Here is a 25,632-nt window from a genome sequence, read left to right as displayed (position 1 = left end):
TTGTTTCTCTTAGAAGTAATATATTTTAAGTAGGAAAGAAATTAGCCATTGGTTTCTAAGTTTTCATTTTCATCAGTGAATGAGTCAGTTCACTATCTTTATACTGCATACATCACTATCAAGCCAAGTGCAATTAAGTGTTAGATTGTCTTAGAATAAAGAAATGGAATTTTTTAAACAGCATCTTGCTGGTCTTTGTCTTACTACTAGATGTGGAAAGGATGGTTTTCCAGCACCTGCAGTACATTGTGATAGGTGGGTTCCTGAGCACTGAACTAAGCTGAAAGGAAGAAAGGTTCAATCCATTGGCCTTACCTGGCTGCTTCATTTCAGGAAGAGTTTTGTTCCTTTTTTAATGGAACCTTAGTTATTAAAGAGACAAGTCAGTTGTCATCCTGCTATATAGGAATTAACTGAGGTACTTAGAGAATTCTGTGTATACTCATGGCCTGATGTATGTAAGCCTCCATGGCCATCCTCAGCCTAGCGCTTACTCATTCCTAGTCCTCATACTCATGATTGTTTTTTTTTTTTGTCACTTTTTTATTTTTTTCAATTACAACTCCCTAGTAGCTGTAGTAACAAGATGCAGACCATGCTTAAGCAAGCCTTTTATCTTTATGCTCTTACAACTAAAGACTTTTGCAGTGACTTGATGATGTGCTAGAACATTTAAAACTCATGTTAGATTTGACATCCAACAAATAAATGGGCACTTGTAAGAGAAAATATGGTTGCTTAAAGGTAATAAATCTGATATCAAAATAAGATGTAATTTAAAAGTTAGCAACAGGCTTTCTTCATAGATGTTGGATAAAATTGTGTTAAATGGTGTTTTTTATAAGCATAGTACAACTGTTTATGGTGGAATGTGTAGAAGAAAAAAAGTCCCTTCCCATTAGCACTTGTTAAAGGGAATTGTTCAAACTAGTTGTAACCTTGTGACATCTCTCAAGTTTGTAGCCAAGTGCCTAGTTCATGGCACATGTAGGGTGTTTATCATAACCATGCAGTCACAACCACTGAACTTTTTGTTAGAACTGGCTGTACTATTTTGAGTGTCCGTGTCTCTTTCGTAGGGAACTGAGAGAACTTACCAATCCTCTTTGGATATTTATTAACAGTTTATTCTTATCATGTGATAAAGTATAGATATCATATCAAACTATCCCTTGCAGGCCCCTATGGGATTCTCCTAAGCAGAATTAAATAATTTTAGCGAAGGAGAAACAGATTGACCTATCTACTGTAGCTTTGTAATGCTGCTGCCCTTGACATCTAAAAATGACACTGTTATCCACCCACTGTGGGAGGCAAAGGAGTAGTTTTCTGTATAATTATATACTCCCTCTGTGTCTGTTTCCAAAGATAAGTAAGTCTGCAGCCACTGTTAATTAGTATATGTATCTTTTGACTGTGAAACAAAATCAAAGCTAACCAGTCCTACTGCTCTTCCCTATGTTACTGGAATTGAAGGAAAATACCCAATCCATGCCTAGAGTTACTTTGTACACTACACAATTGATAGAACAACTTATAAGTTTCATGTAGAAGTGTAATAACGTGTATAAAAAATAGATGCTTATCCTAAGTATATGAAACATTACCATAATGTATTTCTATATATGTGTACTATGAATTAGATTGTAAACATTCTGTTTCATGTGGAATTTAAGTTACCTATAATGGAGTAAGTGGAAAGTGACAGTGATGTTTCCACAGTTGCAGTTACAGTTCTCTCACTTTGTTTTGTAGATAATGAGCTTCAGCCCGCAAGATCTGAGAAGACGTTTGTGGGTGATTTTCCCAGGAGAAGAAGGTTTAGATTATGGAGGTGTAGCAAGGTAGTGATATATGAATACTCAGAACTTAGTCCTTTCTTCCAAAGGTATCATTACACTTTGTTCACAGTGTTATTTTCTCAATCTAATATTTCAGGAAAATGACATATAGAAAACCATTGTAGCTTTATTATGCTGCAACTACAGAATTTCAACAAACATTAACTTAGTGCCTATTTTCTAAGAACTGCTGGTTGATGGCACCTACATCATTCACATTGTCCTCAGAGTAACTCTATGGGATACGATTTTACAGATGATGAGATTTAGAGACTTATCTAGGGCACATAAGTTGTAGCCAGATGTAAGTTTTCATTTTCTCAAACAGTGTCAGTCAACCAACTTCTGTCTGTTCCATGTATTACCTAGAGCCCTGAAGTGTCAAGTCCTTCTCACTAGAATACTGAGAAAGTTGATAGCGACTCAGTTCCTACCTAGGATTGACTTAGTGCTGAGAACATAGAGGACTATGAGAAAATTGCTGAATGTCTTTGTTCTGCTCTATTCATTTTGGAGCAACTATTCAGACTCTAGAAGACATCCTTGAGCAAGAGATAGCTTTGCTTATCCCATGACAGTATTACACCAGTTTAAAATTTTAAACTAGGACTAGGCAGAAGTGGTGCACATCTTTAATCCCAGGCCTGGGGAGACAGAGGCAGGTGGGCATCTGTGAGTTCCAGGCCAGCCTGGCCTACAGAGCAAGTTCCTAGACAGACTCCAAAGCTACAAAGAAACCCTGTCTCAAAAACCAAAAAAATAAAAAATTATTAACTAGGGCCACATGATGGCTCATTGGATAAAAGTGCTTTCTACACAACCTGGCAACTTGAGTGTAGTTACCAAAACCTACAGAAGGAGAGAAACCAGTTCCTCAAAACTCTTGTGTAACCTCCACATGCACAATATGGCCTTTGTGTACTATGACCTGCACATACATACATACATACATACATACATACATACATACACACACACACACACACACACACACACACACACACACACAACACACCTGAACACACTCACATGCAGCACACATATGATGATAATAAACAATAGAAGAAAAACATATTTAAAACTAAGTAGGTAATAAAATTTTAAGCACATGACTAATCCCAGCACTTTGGAGGTAGAAGTAGGGAGGATCTAGAGTTCAAGTTTAGCCTGGGGTACACGAGACTCGTTCTCACCTAAAATCAAATAAAAATAAATTACAAAGCAGTAGCAGTGTGGAAGGGCAAGAATTTTAAGGAAAGACAGCTTGAATATTTTTATTATTTTGAGCAAATACCTGTTTCTAGATTATTATGAAGGGTAGAAATATTTTGGGTTTTTGTTTTGTTTTTAAAATTCTTTAGATTTATTTATATTTTTTATGTACTTGAGTTTTTGCCTATGTGTATGTATTTGCCTGGTGCCCTTAGAGGTCAGAAGAAGGGGTTGCTTTCCTGGAAGTGGAGTTAGAGACAGTTGTGAGCCACCATGTGGGTGCTGGGAACCAAACCCAACTCCTCCGAAAGAGCAGCCAGTATAGATAGATAGCCTTGGCTGTCTTGAACTCACAGATATCCTCCTGTCTCTGCCTGATCCTTCTGAATGCTGGGATTAAAGGCATGTGACACCATGCCTGACTGAAAATACTGTCTTCAAGATTTTTTTTTTAAATATGAATCTTTGTATATGCTAACTGGTGAGTACATCTTACTAGTCACTTTTTTTTTAAAGATTTATTCGTAATTATTTGTGTATGTGTGTGTGGGATGGCTACTTACACATATGACCGAAGTGCTTGAGGAATCCAGAAGACAGCATTAGATCCCTTGGACGAAAGTTACAGCCAGCTATGAGCTGCCTGACATGGTCCTGGGAGCTGAACTCTAGTCCTCTGGAAGAGCAGCTGGTGTTCTTAACCACTGAACCATCTCTCCAGCCAGAGTAATTTTTTATAGCTTAATAAATTCTAAAATGCAGTTAAACTATTTAAAAATACATGAAGTAATCTGAAGTAATAAATGTAAACAAGTAATAAATAAAATAAGTGTCTGCAGACAGACACTTAGATCATTTAGGAGACAGCCAAATCACTCATAATCAGAAGAATGCCCAGCAGTATTTATATTTGCCACATTCTCACCAAAGGTTGTGCGCTAACAGGACAAGAGGTCTAGGATACATGCTGATGGCGCAATATATTGGGCCAGATAGACCCATCCGTGTTACATAGTGGCCATAACTTGGTGTTTTCAAGTCACTTAGATTAGAGCTTCAGGGTGGCTGTGAGATGATTGTTGCACAAACCTGTCGACCAGAGTTCAGTCCCCAGAACCCACATAAATGTAGAAGGAGAACCAACTTTGACTCCTGAATTTATGTGCCTGTCCCTCCTCTCTCTCTCCTTCCCTCTCTGTCACAGCAAGAATAAACTTCTCAGGGCATTATTCTAATAGATGAGTGGCTGGAATAAGTGTTTTCCCTATGAAAATGAGGTGTTTGGCATAGTGGCTCTCCTTAAGTATTCTATGAGACTTAATTGAAGATGGAATCAGAATTGTAATTCAGCTGCTCTAATTACCTGGGCCAATAGTAAATTTTAAACTTGACTATATAAAATTTTATCAACTAACAATTTTCACATTTTAATATCTTTGAAGTTAGGGTGCATATTATGATTGTGATTAGAAAAACTTTAGTGGGCAATCAAGTAAGGGTCTTTAAAGTTAATGATATCTTAGATCCTTTGAAATTTGAGAGCATATAAATATCCTGTGTAACATAATGTAGTTTGAACAGAATCAAGAAAAATCAACAAGAAATTAGAAAAGCATTGCAGTTGAGGCAGGCAGATTCCTGACAACTCTATAATGCTGCTCTGTTATTTGTTGACTTGGTTTCCTACAAGACTTTTCATCCTGAGTTTTCTTTTGATTTCAGAGAATGGTTCTTTCTTTTGTCACATGAAGTGTTGAACCCAATGTATTGCCTGTTTGAATATGCAGGGAAGGATAACTACTGTCTGCAGATAAACCCCGCTTCTTACATCAATCCAGACCACCTGAAATATTTCCGCTTTATTGGCAGATTTATTGCCATGGTAAGTACAGGTGTAACACTGCACTTACTCATTCAGCAATACTAAATTTTTGTGTATTACAACAGATTATGTGACAGAGTCCCCCTCCCCCCTTTTTTTTAATATTTTTTGTTTTTGTTTTTGAGATGGGGTTTCTCTGTGTAGCCCTGGCTGTCCTGGAACTCACAATGTAGACCAGACTGGCCTCAAATTCATAGAGATCCACCTACTTCTGCCTCCTCAGTGCTGTGATCAAAGGCATGTGCCACTACCACCCGTCACGACAGAATTTAAAATTTTTATTTTGTCTGTCTGGGTGTTTTGCCTTCGTGTATGTCTGAGCACCATGTGAATGCCTGGTGCCTGTGGAGGTCAGGAGAGGGAATGAGATCCTCTGGTACCTGAGTTACAGACAGTAGTGAGTCACCATGTGGTTGCTGGGAATTAAACCTGGTTGTCTGGAAGAGCAGCCAGTGCTCTTAACTGCTGAGCCATCTTTCTACCTATAGAGGTTTTAGAGAAGTGAGGTCTTCATCGTGTGTGTGTGTGTGTGTGTGTGTGTGTGTGTGTGTGTGTGTGTGTGTGTGTGTGTGTGTGCGCGTGCGTGTGCGCGCGCGTGTGCGTGTGCGTGTGCATGAGCACACATATGTATTTGCTTGTTTGTTTTGTTTTTGAGGGACCACCTCCATACATAGCTTTGGCTGGCTTGACTATCACTGTGTAGGCCAGGTTGGTCTCCAGTTCCTGGAGATCTGCCTACCTATGTCTTGGAGTGCTATTAAAGACATGTGCCACCACACCCAGCCTCAACAATTTTTTGAATGGAACACTTATCTAATGTTTTGATGTTTAATGACTTTTATATGGTTATCTTATACAGTATTGCTTCCTTCCTGTATAGGCTCTATTCCATGGAAAATTTATAGATACCGGGTTTTCTTTACCATTCTATAAGCGTATCTTGAACAAACCAGTTGGACTTAAGGATTTGGAATCTATTGATCCAGAATTTTACAATTCTCTCATCTGGGTTAAGTAAGTTTCTTTTTACATTTATTAAAATACAATCCATGTGCTTTCATTGTGGTACTAGTGAAGTTTTCCACATTATAACCATGTCATTGTTTTATCGAATTTAAATGATATGGACATCAAACCTTTCTCATGTTCAGTATGATAAATTTTATAGAAGTGTACCCTAGGTCTTAGGTAATATGATTCTAATATTCTATTTCTTTGAATTTGTTGTCATAATTTAAGGGTTATTACTTAAATTCAGAAGGTGAATTTAATTAAACTTTTGAATTATGATTGATATGTACATATAAAAAATAATGCCTATTTCAATTGTGCAGAGAAAACAATATTGAAGAATGTGGTTTGGAAATGTACTTCTCTGTTGATAAAGAAATTCTGGGTGAAATTAAGAGTCATGATTTGAAACCCAATGGTGGCAATATTCTTGTGACAGAAGAAAATAAGGAGGAATACATCAGGTAAGAGCAGTGTCCCTAAAAGGAGGCAAGAAGAGTGGTGCAAACGGGGATGGCTCAACAGTGAACAGTACTTGCTTCTCTTCCAGAGGACCCTAAGTTTGTTCACAGCACTGACATCAGACGGCTCACAACCATCTGGAACTCTAGCTCCAGGGGATCAACACTTCTGTCCTCTGGACACTAACACACATGGCATACACAACATACACACAAAAATAAATATTCTTTTTTTTTTTTTTTTTTTTTTTTAGAAAATGAGGCAACGTTCCTTTGACAGAGTTTAGCCTTTTTGTTAATGATTGTTAAATAATAGTTAAAAGGTGATAGTCAAGCAAAGCTCACTAGGCCTGTGTGTGTGCTTGCGTGTGTGCTTGCGTGTGTGTGTGTGTGTGTGTGTGTGTGTGTGTGTGTGTTGGGGGGAGCCTCATAATAGATCAGTAGATTAAAAAACAAACGTGAGCCTTTAACGTGCCAATCAACCACCTTGACCAAATTGCTTTTTTCCTCTTGTTTTTCTACTTGATACTTTTGGGTCAGAGAACATTCTTTAAGATGACATTCTGTTTTGAAACTTGTGTTATAAGCCAGTATGTGGTCTGTCTTTTGCACATATGTGCTTCTATTTCTGGGTTAGTTATTGTCAAGAACTCAAATACCTAAAATATACACCTTTGTTTGCTTGTTAAAATTGTTTTAAAAGAAAATATTCTGAAACAAAATAAAATTTTTATATGATTTTAACTGTTGAAAGATGTAGATAAGAATTGAAATCTGGGGCCGGGAGTTGGTGGTGCACACCTTTAATCCCAGCACTCAGGAGGCAGAGGCAGGCAGATCTCCGTGAGTTTGAGGCCAGCCTGGTCTCCAGAGCCAGTGCCAGGATAGGCTCCAAAGCTACAGAGAGAAACCCTGTCTCGAAACCACCCCCCCCCCAAAAAAAAGATTGAAATCTGCAAAATTTTTTGGTAAAAAGAGTTTAAAGAAAATAATTCCCTCAAAAAAAAAAAATTTTTTTTCGCCGGGCTTTGGTGGCGCACGCCTTTAATCCCAGTACTCGAGAGGCAGAGGCAGGCGGATCTCTGTGAGTTCGAGACCAGCCTGGTCTACAAGAGCTAGTTCCAGGACATCCTCCAAAGCCACAGAGAAACCCTGTCTCGAAAAAACAAAACAAACAAACAAAAAAAATATTTTCAAACATGGCATGGTGATGCTTACTTGTTATCATAGCCATTGGGAAGCTGAGGCAGGAGGATTGCCTTGGGCTTGAAGCCAGGCTGGGCTATATGATGAGTTACAGGGCAGCCTAGGTTACATTGTGAGACCCTCTTTCAAAAAAAAAAGACGTTCATGCTACTCTAATTTTTATGTCTATTTCAGGGTTTTAGAATAATGTTTACAATTTTAATTTTATATGTAGAACTTAAAATCTTAACTTCCTAATACAATTTCCATTCTTACTTGCCAGGATGGTAGCTGAGTGGAGATTGTCTCGAGGTGTTGAAGAACAGACACAAGCTTTCTTTGAGGGCTTTAATGAAATTCTTCCCCAGCAATATTTACAATATTTTGATGCAAAGGAGTTAGAGGTAATGAGCCTTTCTTTTCCTCCAACACGCTAGTGAATGCCCTTGGGTATCTATTTTAAAACCAGTGTTTTCATCTTTCTAGTGGAATTTGTGTTTTTTTACGATAACAGGTGTTTGAAACGCCCTTAATTTATACTGAAAGAAAGAAGAACATTACCTGAGAAAAAACTGTTGTTGCAGCTAGAGAGGTGACAAAGGGTTATGTGCCCCGCCTGCTCTTCAGAGGACCTGAGTTCAGTTCCCAGATCCCAGGGTACCAGGCTGTCTAGAAGTGCACAAACACACATATAGACAAACATCCATACACGTAAAATAAATCAATAATATTTTTAAAAAGTCTTAACATTAGGTTTTTCTGCAATTCAGTAACTATTTCTCTCAATATGAGACCCCACACATGGGAGCTGTCCTCCCTGGGTCGTGACTAGGACTCTGAGTCACATGGATAGGACATGGGGGTTTGGGTTTACTGAGACTTGCTTAGTGTATCTTCAGTCACTGTTTCATGGCAGTCTTATTTAGGAGAAACAATTTTGGTTACCTAAAGTAACAACTTGCTTTTTGTTTTTGTTTTATTCATATAGGTCCTTTTGTGTGGAATGCAGGAGATTGATTTGAATGACTGGCAGAGACATGCCATCTATCGTCACTACACTAGGACAAGCAAACAGATCATGTGGTTTTGGCAGGTTTGTTTCTAAATTTATTTTTATAGACAGACACAGTATACATTTGTTTTATTTTTTTTTTAGAATTTACCAAAATAAGTGACATAACAAAATGTAAATTTTTGTCCTAAACTGTGCATTACAGTAATATGTTATAATGAGTGAGTGTGATTTTTACAGAATCCTCTAAAGACTGTTACTGAGTAACACGTACCTTGTACTTTTGCCAGAGTACAAGCTAATTTCAGAAGATATGATTCATTCATTTAGGGGCTAGAGAGAGTTCCATTGGTAAAGAGCACTTGTTCTTGCAGTGGTTCCCAGCACTCATACGATGACTCACAACCATCCATAGCCGTGTGTTCTGCACATACATATGCATGCATGCATGCATACATACATACATACATACATACATACATACATACATACATGTGCTGCACATACAATCAGTAAGTCTAAAAAACTTGTAAAAAGAAAGGGTCATTTATATTTGACATCAATACTTCTGGAATCTTATGGAACTATAAAGTATGGCTTTGATCATTGCTACTTCATTAAGAATTATATAATGTTTGGAAGGCAGATTTAGATCTGGCTTAGGGTTGTAGGAGACCTCTCAAGAAATGCCTGCTGTTGCCGGGCGTTGGTGGCGCACACCTTTAATCCCAGCACTTGGGAGGCAGAGGCAGGTGGATCTCTGTGAGTTCGAGACCAGTCTGGTCTACAAGAGCTAGTTCTGGGACAGCCTCCAAAGCCACAGAGAAACCCTGTCTCGAAAAACCAAAAAAAAAAAAAAAAAAGAAATGCCTGCTGTCAGGCTGTTCAGCCAATAAAGTGCTCACTGTGGAAGCACTGGTACCTGATTCTGAACACCCACTTGGGAAAGCAGAGCCAGAGACATGCTCCTAACCTCAGTGCTGGGGAACACAGATAGAAGACCCTGGGGACTCAGTGGCCACTCCAGCCAGTAAGTGAGCTCTGGGTTCAGTGAGAGACCATGACTGGAGGAAAAAAAATAAAAAGCTGGAGAATGATAGAGGAAAATTCCTAACATTGGCCTCTGACCTCAACACGTACTCAAAAATGCATGCACACACCAGTCTACACAGGTGTGCAACATGTGCCATCACCACTACCAGCCAACTAAAAGCATAAGATTGAGGGCCCAAAATAAAAAAAGAAAGTAAGAAAGAAAAGAAATAATGAGGAAAAAAGAAAGAAGAAAAAAGATTGAGGGCCAAAGAGTTGGCTTAGCCTATAAAGGCGCCTGCTGCCAACTCTGCTGACCTGTGTTTGAACCCTCAGTTTCAGGAAAGAACCACCTTCTGAAAGTTGTCCTCTGTCCTCCACATGCACTGGGGCTCTCTTGTGCACACACTCAGTGAATAAAAATCTTAAAATAGCCGGGTGTTGGTGGCGCACGCCTTTAATCCCAGCACTTGGGAGGCAGAGGCAGACGGATCTCTGAGTTTGAGGCCAGCCTGGTCTCCAGAGCAAGTGCCAGGATAGGCTCCAAAGCAATACAGAGAAACCCTGTGTCAAAAAACAAAAATAAAAAACAAAAAATCTTAAAATAAAATGGGGCTGGAGCGAGAGCCTAGCAATTTAGAATACTTGTTGCTCTTGCAAAGGACCCTGGTTTGGTCTTCAATGTCCACATTGTGCTCACAAACATCTGAGCTTCCAATTTCAGGGAATCTGATGTTCTCTTGGACATCCTTCTTGGACACTGTACACATGTGGTTTGCATACATGAACTCAGGCAAAGACACACATAAAATGTTACTTTTTTTCATTTTTTTTATTTAAAGGGAACTGACAAGATGGCTCAGTGGGCCAAGGCACTTGCCAACAAGGATGAATCCCTAGGACTCACTTGGTAGAATGAGAGAACAAACTGTGGAATTTGTCCTCTGACTTTCATATGCATTGGTATCTACCTGTTCACACACAGCCACACAAAAACAAGTAATTAGAAAAATAAACAGGGCCCAGCACTCAGGAGGCAGAGGCAGGTGGATCTCTGTGAGTTCGAGACCAGCCTGGTCTACAAGAGCTAGTTCCAGGACAGCCTCCAAAGCCACAGAGAAACCCTGTCTCGAAAAACCAATAAATAATAATAATAATAATAATAATAATAAAAAATAGGGTCTGGGGATATGGCTCAGTGGTTAAGAACAACACTTGGTGCTGTTCTAGAGGACCTAAGTTTGGTTCATAGAACCCGTCAGTGACTCAAACGTTCCAGGGTATTTAATGCCTCTGACCTCCACAAGCACGTGTATTCACATGTGCCTACCTACAGGTAGACACACTTGCCTATACATCATTAAATATAAATGGTCCTAAAAATAAATAAAAACAAGTCACTGATGCTCAAAAATCTTTAATTCTTAAGGATATACAAATTCAAACCCCGCTAGATAGGAGTTTGTACACATTAGGAAATAGGAGAGGCATACCCTTTGATGAGCATGTGGAAAACGTGAAACCTTCATTTCTGTTAAGAGTGTAATGTACTGAAATGGGAGATAGTGTGGCAGCTCACCAAAAAGTTAACTGTAGCCAGGCTCGGTAACCATATCCCTGTAATATCACTTGGGAGGCAAGAAGATTGATCAGGAGTTGAAGACCAGCCTCAGCTATATGAGACCTTGTCTTAAAAACAAGAGGCCAGCATGGTGGCGCACACCTTTATTCCCAGTGCTCAGGAGGCAGAGGCAGGTAGATTTCTGAGTTCAAGGCCAGCCTGGTTTACAGAATGAGTTCCAGGACAGCCAGAGCTACACAAATCTTGTATTGAAACCCCCCTTGCCCCTCCAATTAAAACAAATAACCAAAACATGGACAGTTTAAATATACAGTTAACATACATGATTTACCAGTTTTACTTCAAAAGAATTAAACCTGAAGACCCAAGCAGATATTGCTGCATGCCAGTATTTATAGGAGTGTTGTTCCAGCTTACCTAAAGGCAAAATTAACCTACCTGCATTTTAATGGATGAGCAAACAAGAAATGATGAGTACATTAATGGAAATCACTTAGCCCTTAAAGTGAATAAAACAAAAAAAATTTTTTTAAATGAATATAACTTGTGAGTATATGAATTTTGAACTGGGCATGGTATCTCATGCTTGTAATTATAGGTCTAAGCCCAGTGGCTCTCAACCTTCCTAACTCTGTGACCCTTTAATACAGTTCTTCATGTTGTGGTGACTCTATAAAATTATTTTCATTGCTACTTCATAACTAATTTTGCTACTGTTATGAATTGTAATATAAATATTTTTAGAGATGAAGGGTTGCCAAGGGGTTGTGGCTCATAGATTTGAGAGCCATTGTCTTAGAGGCTAAGGCAGAGGGATTATGAGTTCAAGAGAAGCCTAGGTTACTTAGCAACGTGTCTCAGAAGTAGGAAAAACATGAATTTTGTGCTGGAAGTATCACTTAGTTAACATGCTCCAGGCCCCAAATTCCATCATAAGCACTGAGGCTGGGGGAGGGGTGTTCAGAGGATAATCAGGGCTCAGATGCAGAGCACTTCCCCTGTCTACACAGGCCCTGGCTCAGCCCCCTGCACTGAGGGAAAAAAGCAAGTTTTGAGGCCTGGCTTGGTGGCACACATCTCTAATCTCAGTCCTCAGGAAGTTGGAGGACCATTGTAAGTTCAAGGCCAGCCTAGTCTACATGATGAGCCCTGAGCTGTCATCCTTCTACCTTCCACCACCCAGGTGCATAGGCATGTGTTGGTTTTTAAATAATTGAAAAGTTATATGCAAAAAGCACTTCTTTAGGTGTAGAAATTGATTGAGGCGGAATATGGGATTGAGGTAACAGGCTCTGAGAGTTTTGTTTAGGATGATGAAAAAATTCTCAAGATAGTTAATAGTATGGATGTACCTAATGCTGCTGTATTGTACACTTAGAATTAGTAACATGGGGAGCTAGGAATAGGGCTGAGTCTATAATGTGCTTGTAATCAAAGTGTGCATGTGAATCCACAGCACACTCGGGAAGCTGGACACAGCAGCACACAGCTTGATGCCAGAGCTGGGAGGCAGAGACGGGAGCATCCCTGAGGTGTCCTAGCCATCTAGTATAGCTGAGAGGACAAGCTGCAGGGTCCACGAGAGACTGTTTCAAAAGACACAGAAGATAGATGGAGAGACATTGAGGAAGACATGTAGGATTGACCCCCAGCCTCCACACACAGGCATTTGCATCTGAACATACATGTGCACACTCATGTGACTATTACATTTGCCACACAAAGTAACAGGGCAGACTCTGTTAGGGGTATCTTACCTCACTCTTACGTGTGTGTGTGTGTGTGTGTGTGTGTGTGTGTGTGTGTGTGTGTGTGTGTGTCTTTACTGTGTGTACAGAGATGGCATGGTTTGCATATGGATGCAGAGAACAACTTGTAGGCATCAGGTCTTTCCCTTCTATCAAGTGGCTTCTGAGGATTGAACTTGAGCATCAGGCTTGGTGACAAGCACCTTGTCCACTGAGCCATCTCACTGGTCATTTAACACGATTTTAAAAATAAAACTTAAAATGTCCTCTATACATGTAACACAATTTGTGTTAAGAAACACAAAGATGAGACCAGCCTGGTCTACAAGAGTTAGTTCCAGGACAGCCTCCAAAGCCAGAGAAACCCTGTCTCGAAAAACCAAAAAAAGAAAGAAAAAGAAAGAAAGAAAGAAAGAAAGAAAGAAAGAAAGAAAGAAAGAAAGAAAGAAAGAAAGAGAAAGAAAGACAGACACAAAGATGAAGCTGGGCATGGTGGCACACACTTTTTTTTTTAAAGATTTTATTTATTTATTATGTATACAACATTCTGCTTCCATGTATATCTGCACACCAGAAGAGGGCACCAGATCTCATAACAGATGGTTATAAGCCACCATGTGGTTGCTGGGAATTAAACTCAGGACCTCTGGAAGAGCAGTCAGCGCTCTTAACCTCTGAGCCATCTCTCCAACCCCGTTGGCACACACCTTTAATCCTAGCATTTGGGAGTGAGAGGCAGGCCGATCTCTGTGAGTTCAAGGGCAGCCTGGTCTACAGAGTGAGTTCCAGGATAGCCAAGGCTACACAAAGAGAAACCATATCCTGAGTTGTCCCCCTCATCTCCCCAAAAAAGAAAGAAACTCAAAGATGAACTGAAATAATTGACAACCAGATTGGTGGCTCATGCCTATAATCCTAGCACCTAGGAGGCTAAAACAGGATGATTTTGGAGTGTAAGGATATTCTCAAGTATATAGCAAGCTTGAGATCAGTCTGGACTATAGGCTGGCCCTGAACGCACAGAAATCCACCTGCCTTTGCCTTCCTAGTGCTGGGATTAAAGGTGTGTGCCACCACAGCCTGGCTCATAAGACCCCCCCCCTTTTTTTTTTTTTAAAAATGACTAAATAATTGACAGTAAATAAGGGAACATATGCATTATAAAAACATGTGTTGCTCAGCCAAAATAAGCTAGAGGATATAAACATTTGCTAGAAACCTTATATTTCTGGCTGCATGTGGCTACAAATACCTTAAGATATTGAGGAAAGTGGTTGTTGCATTTCATAAGCTTAATTTGATTTGTCCTTGAAACCAAGAGATTTATTCATACTAGACCTTTGTGTCCTGAGTAACCACAGGAACGTGCTATAGGACAGTCAAGTCTAAGGGGGAACAGGAAAGGCTGCCCTAGAAAAACAGAGCCAAGAGCCTTCAGAGATCCTATCCTGAGGTCTAGTAAAGGAGGCTGCTGAGGCTTTGATGGGCATGGATAAATTTATTATCTGGTGTTGCTGACACCCCAAGTTCATTTAAGATTTGAAGTGATCATTTCTCTTTCTTGTTCAGTGAGCTGTATATACCATGACTTAACATTTCTCCTTGAATGTAATGTTAACAGTTTGTTAAAGAAATTGATAACGAGAAGAGGATGAGACTTCTGCAGTTCGTTACTGGAACCTGCCGATTGCCAGTGGGAGGATTTGCTGACCTCATGGGTGTGTATAAAGGTCCTTTTCTGTAGAGAAGGCTGTTGACTTTCCTGCCTTTGGATGATTGTATGTGCAACTTACCAGGAGCAACAAACAGGTCCACAGTTGACCTGCATTTTGTGGACTTGGAGTTGACTTTAGTTCTTACCTCAGTGTATTTTTTTCCTGTTTTGTAAGACAGGGTCTCACGTCCCCTAGTCTGGCTTCAAACTCACTATGTAGCCAAGGATAACCTTGAATTCCTGGCCTCCTGCCTCCATATGTATATTTGGTAAAGCGCTATGGTAGAAGATATATTTGAATAAACAAATACCTGTTCCTGTTTTTGGGTGGGGGGAGGACTACCTCTTTTTCTTTTAACTTTTATTTTATTTTTATTTTTTTTAGTACATTAGTGTTTTGCCTGTGTGAAGATGTCAGATCCCCTGAAACAGGAGTTACAGACAGTTGTGAGCTGCCCTGTGGGTACTGGGAATTGAACCCTGGTCCTTTGGAAGAACAGCCAGTGCTCTTAACCACTGAGCCATCTCTTCAGCCCCACTTATGCCTATTTTTACGAATATATTTGAGTTTAAGAAAGTAAATTCTCTCTAAGCACTGGAAAAATCATAAAGCATATAGGAAACAGAGACATAGCTGGGCTTGGTGGCGCATGCCTTTTATCTCAGCACTCGGGAAGCAGAGGTGGGCGGATGTCTGTGAGTTCAAGGCCAGCCTGGTCTCCAGAGCAAGTGCCAGGATAGGCTTCAAAGCTACACAGAAACCCTGTCTCGAAAAACCAAAAAAAAGAAAAACAAAACAAACAAAAAAAGCCACTTGAAATTTATTAGGAGGGAAGAATCTGTGAGAATGACTGCCTCTGCCAGGGTGGAAAAAGGGCATCCCCAAACTAAACAGGCACAGGGCTTATGTAGTGTTTCTTAGGGGTGGAGCTTTCCAAGGTGGAGATTTTCAGAGTGAGGATTGGTAGATCTTTTTGTGCTGAGGGATTGGTTGAATTTCAGTCCCTGAGTTGGTTGGGACAGGGTGTGTTTCCTTGGCTCTGGTCTCAGGGCCAGGTGTTCTTTCAGTGGCCCTTTTTACCCTATGCATGTGGCAGGTGGCTTCTGCTGTATTTCACAATCTTCTCTGTTACATGTTAATTCACATCACTGACTGCTTATCTCTGTAGCTCAAATACTTTAATGAACCTTTAGTCCCAGCGCTCGGGAGGCAGAGGCAGGTGGGTCTCTTCGAGTTCCAGGACAACCAGGGCTACAGAAAGACTGATTAAAAAGCAAAAAAGGGGGGTGGGTGGGGGGAGCAGTATTCTGAAATGAATAGAAGGGAGCATGCAAAGTGAATAAATGTCTCTTTAGTATAGAACTCCACCCCCCATCCCCCCACCCCCGCCAGGGTTTCTCTCTGTATTGTTGTGGAGCCTATCCTGGAACTTCCTCTGGAGACCAGGCTGGCCTCGAACTCACAGAGATCCACCTGCCTCTGCCTCCCGAATGCTGGGATTAAAGGTGAGCACCACCAACGCCCGGCAGTATAGAACATTTTTAACAGCTCTTGTTCATAACCATCTTTGTTTCCTTATCCTCCTGGATTCTGTGTGTAACTACTTGTGAGTGTTCAAACACAAAAGAACTACCTGTCTCCGTTGTTCTGGGTCTAGTCATTAGGATACAGGAGCTCTGTGCATGGTGCACCATACACTGGGAACATTCAGTGTTCTGTCAGTTCTAGTTCACAAGGCCAACAAACAGCACCCACTAGCAGTCATTTTGACCACCAGTGAATGCTTCCTAGGGAGCAGGCGTGTCCTTTTAATAAAGCCATGCTTGGTGCTGATTAACACCACAGCTGTGTCTAACAGGAGGGAGGAGGCAAGCATCATTGAGGGTGAGTATGTGTCTAAGGTCGGCTGTCCAGGACCTGTGAGCACCGGCCTTATGCTGAATTTGCTGGCTGCTTACATGTGTAGAGTTTCAACAATTAGGTATCTGTGTCTATGTGGGCTATTATTAATCATGGCATTGTGCTATTCTAGCTAAGGAATGATAAATAGAGCTGCAGGGTTTCTTCTTGGTATTTGTCAACAAAATGATTCTCAAATTTCACCACTTGTCAGAAGCACCCGGAAGCTTGTTAAAATGTGCACCTAAGCTCCTGCCCCTGGAGTTGTGATGCAGTAGGTTTGGGACAGGTCTGTGCATCTGGGGTTCTGAATGGCAATGCTGCTGCTGAACTCGGATGCATAATGAAGAACTTTAAATCAGCAATTTCTTTATGCTTTTACTGTGCTTTAGGGAGTAATGGACCACAGAAGTTCTGCATCGAGAAAGTTGGGAAAGAAAATTGGTTACCCAGAAGCCATACTTGGTAAGCAAAATCAGAAATACAGAAAATAAACTTTAACAACTTAGCCTCTGGCTACTTGTTAGAAATGAATTAATTTTTCCATATCTTAACAGTTTTAACTGAGGCAGAATTTATGTCTTACAAAATAAATTCCCTTCCCTCCTTTTAAAAGATTGTTTTTATTTGTATATGTTGCTGCATGAATGTATGTGCGCCATGTGTAATTTACAGGTGTTGTGAGCTACCTGATTCAGGTGCTGGGAATTGAACCCTGGGTCCTCTGGAAGAACAATAAGAGCTCATAACCACTAAGCCATCTCATAGCTCATATTACCCCCCCCCCCTTTTATTGAGACAGGACATAGCCCAAGCTACCCTTGAACACCTGATCTTCCTGCCTCTGCTTCCCAAATGCTGGGATTACAAACCAGAAAACTGACCCATTTTGATCCATGATATAGTTTTACAGGTTTGAAGTTGTTTTAGAGCCTTGCCTTCAACTCAAGATGATCTCTTTTGTGCCCATTTACCATTCATGCACCTTTCCTACCTCTCAAAGTGTTAACATGGGATTTAGAATACTTGTACCTTACTTAGTAATTTACTGAACACAAGTATTGCTCTTTTTGGTTTCCTTTTTGCAATACCAGCAATTGAGTTCAGCCAGGGCCTTTCACATTCAAGGCAGACCTCTATAACAGAGCTATATCCCCAGACCTTATTTTCTGGTTTAAAATGCAGTTTAACCTCATTTTCCAAAATGTCCCAAACTAAAAAGCAACCAGTGTTAACCTCAAATACAGTTCATGTTAGAATTCAGTTTGTGGTAATCACATTTGGATTTTAACCTTTTTCAGGTGTGTGTAGTTCAGTGTTAAGTGGGTTCATATAGTTATGTAGGCATCCCTGTCATCTGTTGGCTGACATGTGTCACTAAACACACACCTACACTCTACAGCTCTTGGTGACCAGCATTCTTTTTATCTCTAGGACTTTTGATTAATTCAGGTCCTTTCTCAGTATGGAATCTGGCCCTTCTTTGCCTGGCTTGTTTTACTTCAAATGATGTGTTAGAGTACATATCACCTTTTTCTTCCTTTTATTTTACTGATTGTGTATTTTGTGTGGCATTAGGAAACAAAACCAACACCTTATATTTTTGTTAGGCTAACATTTTGTTGTTGAACCACAGCCCCAGCCTTCCTATTACTTTTAATTGACACAAAATAATTGTACATATTTTTATGTGACTTAGTTTTTGAGACAAGGTCTCATGAAGCCTAGGCTAGCTTTGAATTCCTATTCATCCTGCCTCTAATGCCCAAATACTGAAATTATAGACATAAAGTATCTTGCTTAACTATTTATGGACCTATTTGCTCTTGCAGAGGACCTGGGTTCGATTCCTAGCACCCACATGATGGCTCACAACAACTATAACTCCAGATCCAAGAGATCTGGTTCACTTTTTTGGCTTCCACTGGCACTAGGCACATATGCAGGTCATAGATATACGGGTAAACAAAACACACAGGTAAAAAAAATAATATATATTTGACAATAATGTAAATAGTTCCTTGGGTTTTTAAAAGGTGGAATTGTTTATTTTATCTCACACCTATAAGAACACAAACAAACAAACAAAAAGATACTGCCTAAAACTCTTAAAGCTGGGCTGGAGAAATTCCGAGCTAAGAGTAGAACAGAGAAATGTAGAGGGAGCGAAGTATTAGAGGGTCATTTTCTGATATTTCTTTGTGTTGTTTATGTTGAGACAAGGTCTCACTATGCAAACCAGGTGGCCTCAGACTCACAGAGATCTGCCTGCCTCTGCCTCCTGAGTGCTGGGACTAAAGGCATGGGCCACCACACCTGGCCTATCACTTCTTATTCTAACACGATACACCTAAAACCTTGTATAGCCTGCAAAGTCTAAAGTATTTCTTTTTGGCCATTTACAGTAAGTGTGATAACCACTGATCTAGAGTGGTTGTTAGGGCAGCATGAGCAGACTGTCATTTCCTGAATGCTGAACATTGGCACTGAGCTGTGTGCGGCTCTGACTATCTACCACAGGGGTGGGTGTTGCTATCCAGTTTACCAGAGAAGGCACTTGAGTGAGTCTTGGAAAGGTTGAAAGCAGTTCCTCAAAGGCCCTGATTCCAGTCCACATTGTCAGAACTTTAAAGTGTTGCTGCAGAGCACTGCTCACATCTGTCTTTGTATCCTTCCTTTTCTTAAGCCAACAATTCTTATTTTCAGTTTTAACCGCCTGGACCTTCCACCCTACAAGAGCTATGAGCAACTGAAGGAAAAGCTGTTATTTGCCATTGAAGAAACAGAAGGATTTGGACAAGAGTAACTGTTGAGACCTTAGGCCACCAGAGGACAGGGACTCATCTACAGTGCCTGCCCCTTCCTTCTCTGCCTGTTGCACATCTTATTGTAAACTTGGACTGTGACTAGAGAGTTATCTGAGTGTAAGTAGATTAACGTTATCACTGAGATTTATCTTCCAGTAATTCTGGATTTCTACTCAGCGTCTTCAGAAAGCAGATCTACAAACAGTAGTCAGAAACTTACTTAACATGAGATTTAACACATGATGAGATCTCCCTTGTCTTATTCTACTAGATTGTTCCCTTAACAACAGTTTTCTGTGGTGTCAAAGTCCCACTTGGGAGTTGGTCTCTTGGTGGCTGTTGTAAAGATTCTGCAGACACAAGGGACATCTCCAAAGCTGCAATACACAAGGTCTTCCTGGTAAAGCCTCTAGCTAGGAGGCGCTCGACACCAGTGCAAGCTCAGCCCCGCGCCGGCACTTGAGCAATTGCCGCTTGTGCTCTCCCTCTCATCTCAGCCTGGCCTGACTGTTGTTTTCATCCCTGGAGCATGAATCAGTGCGTCAGTGCGTCATTCTGACGTTATTCCTGGCAGTGACGCAGGACTCACATCTTTGTACAAAGTAGTTTTGTCTATTTGAATTCAGGGAAACTTGGTCCCCGCCCACACATGACTTCATACCTCTTTTCATTCAGTTTATAATTATTTTATTGCCTTGCAAATACTAAACTTTACAAGCAGTATCAGCACTGTGGTTCCTTCACATTTTAGAAGTTAACCTAAAATTAAAATTATTTTTTCTGAATTCATCTAAGATCATTCTTGATTTTTAAGTCTTACACATAAATTGAAGCTTTATGGTTTTATCATAATCTAATACCCCAGTTACATTTCTAAACCGTTGGAACCATTTCTAATCCAAATAAAGGTCAGTGGTGCAGTCTTTGAAGTCAGGACCATATCAACAAAATGACAGTGCCCAGCCACACCTGTATGCTGTCTTTACACTTCTGCCACACACAGGAGCAGGTGTCCCATCTTCTCACATGGTCCTGATCTGCAATATTTTTCTCACCCCTAAAAACATTAGATTTTGCTTTTTTTCTTCATGACTTGTTTATTTCAGACTGCTCCTTTAGTAACTGATGAATGCACTTTGACTTTCTCTGTACTCAGTTTCCCTTGGCTTTGCTTAGACTGTCAGGATGGCTGCTGCCATAGATACGACTTCATGAGCAGTGAAATGAAGCCTCAGCCATGTGAGTCCCTATTATAGCCAAATCCCCCAAAAGCCTTATAACACAAACAGGGACTTTTGGACACATGTCGGTAGCATAGCACGAACATAAAGCATGAAGCCAAGAACACACAGAGAGTGACAAACCCCTGTTCCATAGGAAAGAAAGTGTTTCTCTGTCCCTAGCTGCTCTTCTTGTTCTCACCCTGGAACATTTTGAATTTGTGCAGCTGTACTCTAACACTGCCATCGGTGGTCAGCGGAGACTCTCGTGACTGAGGAAGGGTTGCCTCATCTAGAGACCATCAGTGAAGGGAAGCTCAGCTTCTCCCAGCCCTCTTTTCGTCCTGTATACCACAGGAAATACATGTCATCTCTAGAAGCCCTAGTTATCTCCAAAGTAGGAACTCTCTGCCTTTTTGTTGGTAGGGTTAAAATATATATATATATATATATGCTATTGCTTTGTCTTACAGAGCGAATGTCTGCCAACTACCCATTTACTACATAGGCTTGGACTTTAATATATGGCTATAAATACTAAGCCTTCTACAAAGACCTCCCATTGGATCAAATTCTTGTACTAAAATGTAGTCATCTACCATATCCACTAGAGATTTATGAAATTAAATTAAGAAATAATGTAAGAAAATAGGCTTTGTTGATTCTGCATAATGCTTCATGATTCATTTAGGGACCTAGAGATATTATGTGAAATTGTATAAATATCACCCAAAAGGCTTTCTGCCCTATATTTTTAAAATACAGAAGTTATATTTGAAGTAGTCCTGGCCCTAGTTCTATAGGGCTTGGCTATTTAATATTTTTATGGAAGAAATGTTTAGTTCTGGAAAAGGTAAATGCTTGTATATATTTTTGCAGCCCTGGGGTCTCCCAACTCCATTTCTTCCTTTAATTTAATTGATCACATGTATATGTCTTCCCTGCTGTGTTAGGAAAATGGGGCTGGATATCCCAAGAATCAGAGATTATATAAAATAATGCAACCAAACAGCAGACATAAATATTTACCAAATGCTCTCACATTTTGGTTCAGAGTGAGTATTTGGAAATAGATTTACTGTGTTTAATTAGTGATTTTCCTTAAATCCAGACTAAGTTGCTTTTAAGACCTTTTTCTCTGTAAGCATTGTAAATGCTAATCAATCCTGTTAAGTTTTTTTCTTACTGCATGTTACATTGAAATAAAAACAGAGTACAGTGAGCATTTGCCTTTTCTTTTGCTCTTTGGTGGGTTCCACAGCAGAGTCAAGAGGGAAGGGGCTTGGGTATTTGATCAGATGAAGTGATTTAAAGCCAACTGAGCAGTTGGTAGCAGGGACCTCTGGTGTAGAAGCATTTAAATTTAGAAGTTATTTAAATAACTCTTTAAAATTCAGGTACTTTTGTCACCAAAGGATCCGATCATCTGCCTAGAAGCTCTCACTCTAAATGACTGCCTCAGTCAAGCCCTCTGTCACTCTTTACTTACTTGGTGAAATTACCTGAAATGTTTTTGGGGTAACTCATGTTTGGGGTCTAAATTACTTTCACTACTTCAGTGGGGTATCATGGGTATTTCCAGCCGCCACCCCTTCTGGGTGGACTTTGGACTTTCAAGTGTCTGTATGTGCTTCCATCAAGTCAACCAGGGACTGGCACCCTTGCCTGTCCCTTCGATTTCTTAGACTGTGACTTAAAATGATTAGGTAGCTACACATCACAGGGAGGAGATTGCCTCACTTGGATTTCCTTAAAAGATGTAAGAGTGTTTATAATAATTAAAGTTTTTTTGAGTCCTTCGTTTTACACACTTCCCTGTTGTTTTTGTTAGGAAAATGGCATGTAGGAGAGCCTTTTATGTGACTTCTTTAGAGTTGCACGTTGACAGCCTGCCTGCTGTGAGGTATAGGAAATGCAGATCTGCTGCTCACCTGTGGCTGGGTGAGGCCATCTGCGGGGCCACAGGGCCTCCTGCCTCCTACTGCAGCAGAAGTGGTCTGAAGGAGAGAGGGCTCAGTCAGTCAAGGGCTTGCTGCAAAGCATGATGGACCCCTGGAGCAGCACTAGGACAGTGAAGACAGGCCAATCCCTGAAGCCTGTGGCCAGCTAGACAGCCTAGCTGATTAGATAAATTCCAGGTTCATTGAGACCCTGTCTCAAAACACAAAACACACCCACTGCTGAGTACGGTGGATAGTGTCACACTCATGACCACACTGGTTCAAACCATTGGGTCACAAAGCAAACACTTAAGACATGACAGTGGGATGGAGAGGGTGGGATGGGTACGTGTGACCAGAATGCATTGTATCTGTGCATGAAACTGCTAGTAAGTTTTTAAAGTGGAGCCAGGCTTGGTGGTTCATGCCTTTAATTCCAGCACTGGAGAGGTAGAAACTAGCAACCTCTGGGAGTTCCAGGACAACTGGATTATATACCTTGTCTTACAAACAAACAAAAGTCAAACAGCTGGAGAGATAAGTTCAGTGGTTAAGAGTGCTTGCATCCTAGTGATGGTGGCAGTGAACGCCTTTAATCCCAGCACTCAGGTAGAGACAGGTGGATCTCTGAGTTTGAGGCCAGCCGGGACTACACAGAGAAAAACCCTGTCTTGGAAAATCAAAAAAGAAAAAGAAAAGGTACTTACTACTCTACCAGAGGATCAAAATTCATATTCCATGCCCATCAAGGGCAGCTCCCTGTCACCTACGACTCTAGTACCAAGAGATCTGAGGCTGCTTCTGACCTCCATGAGACCAGGCGTGCACATGATGCACATACATGCAGGGTAAATATTCATTTATTGATTTATTCATTTTTTTTCAAGTTAGGATTTCCCTGTGTAGCAGCTCTGGAACTCGCTCTGTAGACCAGGCTGGCCTTGAACTCACAGAGATCGCCTGCCTCTGCCTCCCTTATGCTAGCATTAACAGCGTGTGCCACTACTGCCCACAAGATTAAACATTCATAAATCAATCTTTTTTCTTCTTCTAAAAAAGACTGACCAAACTCCACAAGTCTGCCTCCTCACCCATTTAAGAATACCTCATTAGAAATCCAAGCGTGAGCATTGGTGAGATGATTGGAGGTAGAGCCAAGCAAGCGGTGGATCTGAGATTAATCCCAGGGCCACTGAGTACGAGGAGAAAATTACTCCCCCAAATTGTCCTCTGTCTGTCACAGACTTGTCCTGTGGCATTCAGGAGCCCACATCTATACAGACAATGTTTAGAAAAACTTGGATAAGTTTGGCAAATTGCTCATTGGGTAAAGATATTTGCCACACAACCCTGATTTCAACCCCTGGAGCACATGGAAAAGGTAGAAAGATCGAACCAATCCCACTGGTTGTGCTCAGGCCTCCACACATACCCTTAACATGGATACCACACAACTGTTTAGGGAAGGAGAGAGGATGGTTGTGTCTCCTTTAAAACCCGAACCGGCAGAGGGAAACTTCAGGAAGTGGGTAGAAACTACAGACCCCTCTTAGGTTCTTAGAAGGTCTGTTGCTCGCTCGTGAGTGGGTTCCTGTTCATCCAAGAGTGGCTTTATGCAATAGGGCTTCCTCAGAACTTCAGAGAAATAACTAGAAAATTTACAGTCATGTCTTTAGGTCACTAGACAGCTATGCTATTCTTTTTCCTCATCTCTAACTCAGACCTGCTCTATTTGACTTGCCTGGTATAGTAAAAAATACCACACCCAAAGTGACATCACTTCAGACTATCAATATTTACTACTATGTGCTAGTCGCTAGTGACTGACTATACTACACTTAGAGAGGAATGATCTAAAGAAAATAGTCCAAAATATTAATAACATCCAAAGAATTAAATGGAGTGTTCAAATTAGAATCTAGGATTTTTTTTTTAAACTCCAGAATCCCTTTATACTATATTGCAATTACAAGCTGAGACCCTTCTCCACTGGCAGCTCAGACATCCTGTCTAATCAGACTTCCAAGTCCTAGCAGATAAATGTCTCTGAGTCCTCACCACAGCTGCCCCATCCTGCATCCATCTGGTTCGTGTGTAAGATGAGGATGATGATCCATGCTGAGCTAATTCCTGGGATTTTTAGGGATCCTCTGGAGGTGAGTTATACGCCTAATGTTTCTAGCATTCAATAACCATTTGTTTTGTTTACATTTTTTTTTTTTGAAACAGTTTCTCTGTGTAGCCCTAGCTGTCCTGGTACTTACAGGCTGGCCTCCAGATCAGAAATCAGCCTGCTTCTGCTGCCCTTAAGACGTGTGCCACCATACCCGGCACCATTTTTTTTTTTGATGTGTTTTGCCTTCCTGTATGTATGTACCCACGTGTGTGCCTGGTACTCTCAGAGGTCAGAAGAGGTCATCACATATCTTGGAGTGGAGCTATAGACGACTGTGAGTTGTCACGTGGGTGCTGGAAACTGAACCCAGGTCCTCAGCAAGAGTACCAAGTGCTCTTACTAGGTGAGTTCCCCTTGTAGTGGGGGATCCTGCAGAGCACTGCATCTAGCTAGCTTGAATTCTGGAATGTTACCACATAGGTTTTTTAAAAAAAAACCTTAAAAAAAAAACAAAAAAAAACAAAAAACAAAAAAACCTTGATTCAGTGTCTTTTACATCATGCATCTTGATCCCACTCACTTCCCTGTCCCTTGTCCCTTTGCATCTTCCCTCTACCCCTGCAACCACTCCCAGTAAAACACAATTTAAGAAAAAGAAAAGAACAAAATTAAAAATCTCGTCCTGGAAGCCACAGTATGACATAGTCACACAGTAAATCCCTTTGTCCCTGTCAACCTGGCAAGTGTTCATTTCAGTCATTGGTCTGGTTCCAGGCCTCTGGTTTCTACTACATTACTCTATCAATGTTGGCCCTCACTGAGACTCTTCTTGGATATCCTGTTGTTGCCCTGTGTCATGGAGATCCTGCAGCTTTGGGTCTGAAGATCTGGTCCTTTCACGTATCCAGTAGATGGCAGATGGGGTGGATGTTGGAGCAGGCTAAGTCCTAACCCTGGTTCTGGGCCTGG

The 25,632-nt window shown here is 40.8% G+C and overlaps 1 protein-coding gene across 3 annotated transcripts in view; it reads left to right on the top strand.

Moving 5' to 3' along the window:
* Positions 1-21,829, top strand: part of Itch (itchy E3 ubiquitin protein ligase) — an 86,353-nt gene extending 64,524 nt beyond the window's left edge. For 2 of the 3 annotated variants that reach the window (XM_027421405.2, XM_027421406.2), the window contains 9 exons: positions 1,756-1,844; positions 4,776-4,935; positions 5,816-5,949; positions 6,270-6,410; positions 7,876-7,996; positions 8,581-8,685; positions 14,588-14,684; positions 16,973-17,045; positions 19,287-21,829. In XM_027421405.2, the coding sequence (XP_027277206.1) occupies positions 1,756-1,844; positions 4,776-4,935; positions 5,816-5,949; positions 6,270-6,410; positions 7,876-7,996; positions 8,581-8,685; positions 14,588-14,684; positions 16,973-17,045; positions 19,287-19,386 (1,020 nt within the window). In that variant the 3' untranslated portion in view covers positions 19,387-21,829. The remainder of the gene's footprint in view (positions 1-1,755; positions 1,845-4,775; positions 4,936-5,815; positions 5,950-6,269; positions 6,411-7,875; positions 7,997-8,580; positions 8,686-14,587; positions 14,685-16,972; positions 17,046-19,286) is intronic. The other variant, XR_003486471.2, reaches the window with a different exon arrangement.
* The last annotated feature ends 3,803 nt before the right edge of the window (positions 21,830-25,632 follow it).

Source organism: Cricetulus griseus, chromosome 6 (assembly GCF_003668045.3).
Source record: "Cricetulus griseus strain 17A/GY chromosome 6, alternate assembly CriGri-PICRH-1.0, whole genome shotgun sequence".
NCBI lineage: Eukaryota > Metazoa > Chordata > Mammalia > Rodentia > Cricetidae > Cricetulus > Cricetulus griseus.
The sequence above is the reverse complement of the archived record's forward strand: the minus strand, read 5'-3'. Positions and strand labels throughout refer to the sequence as shown.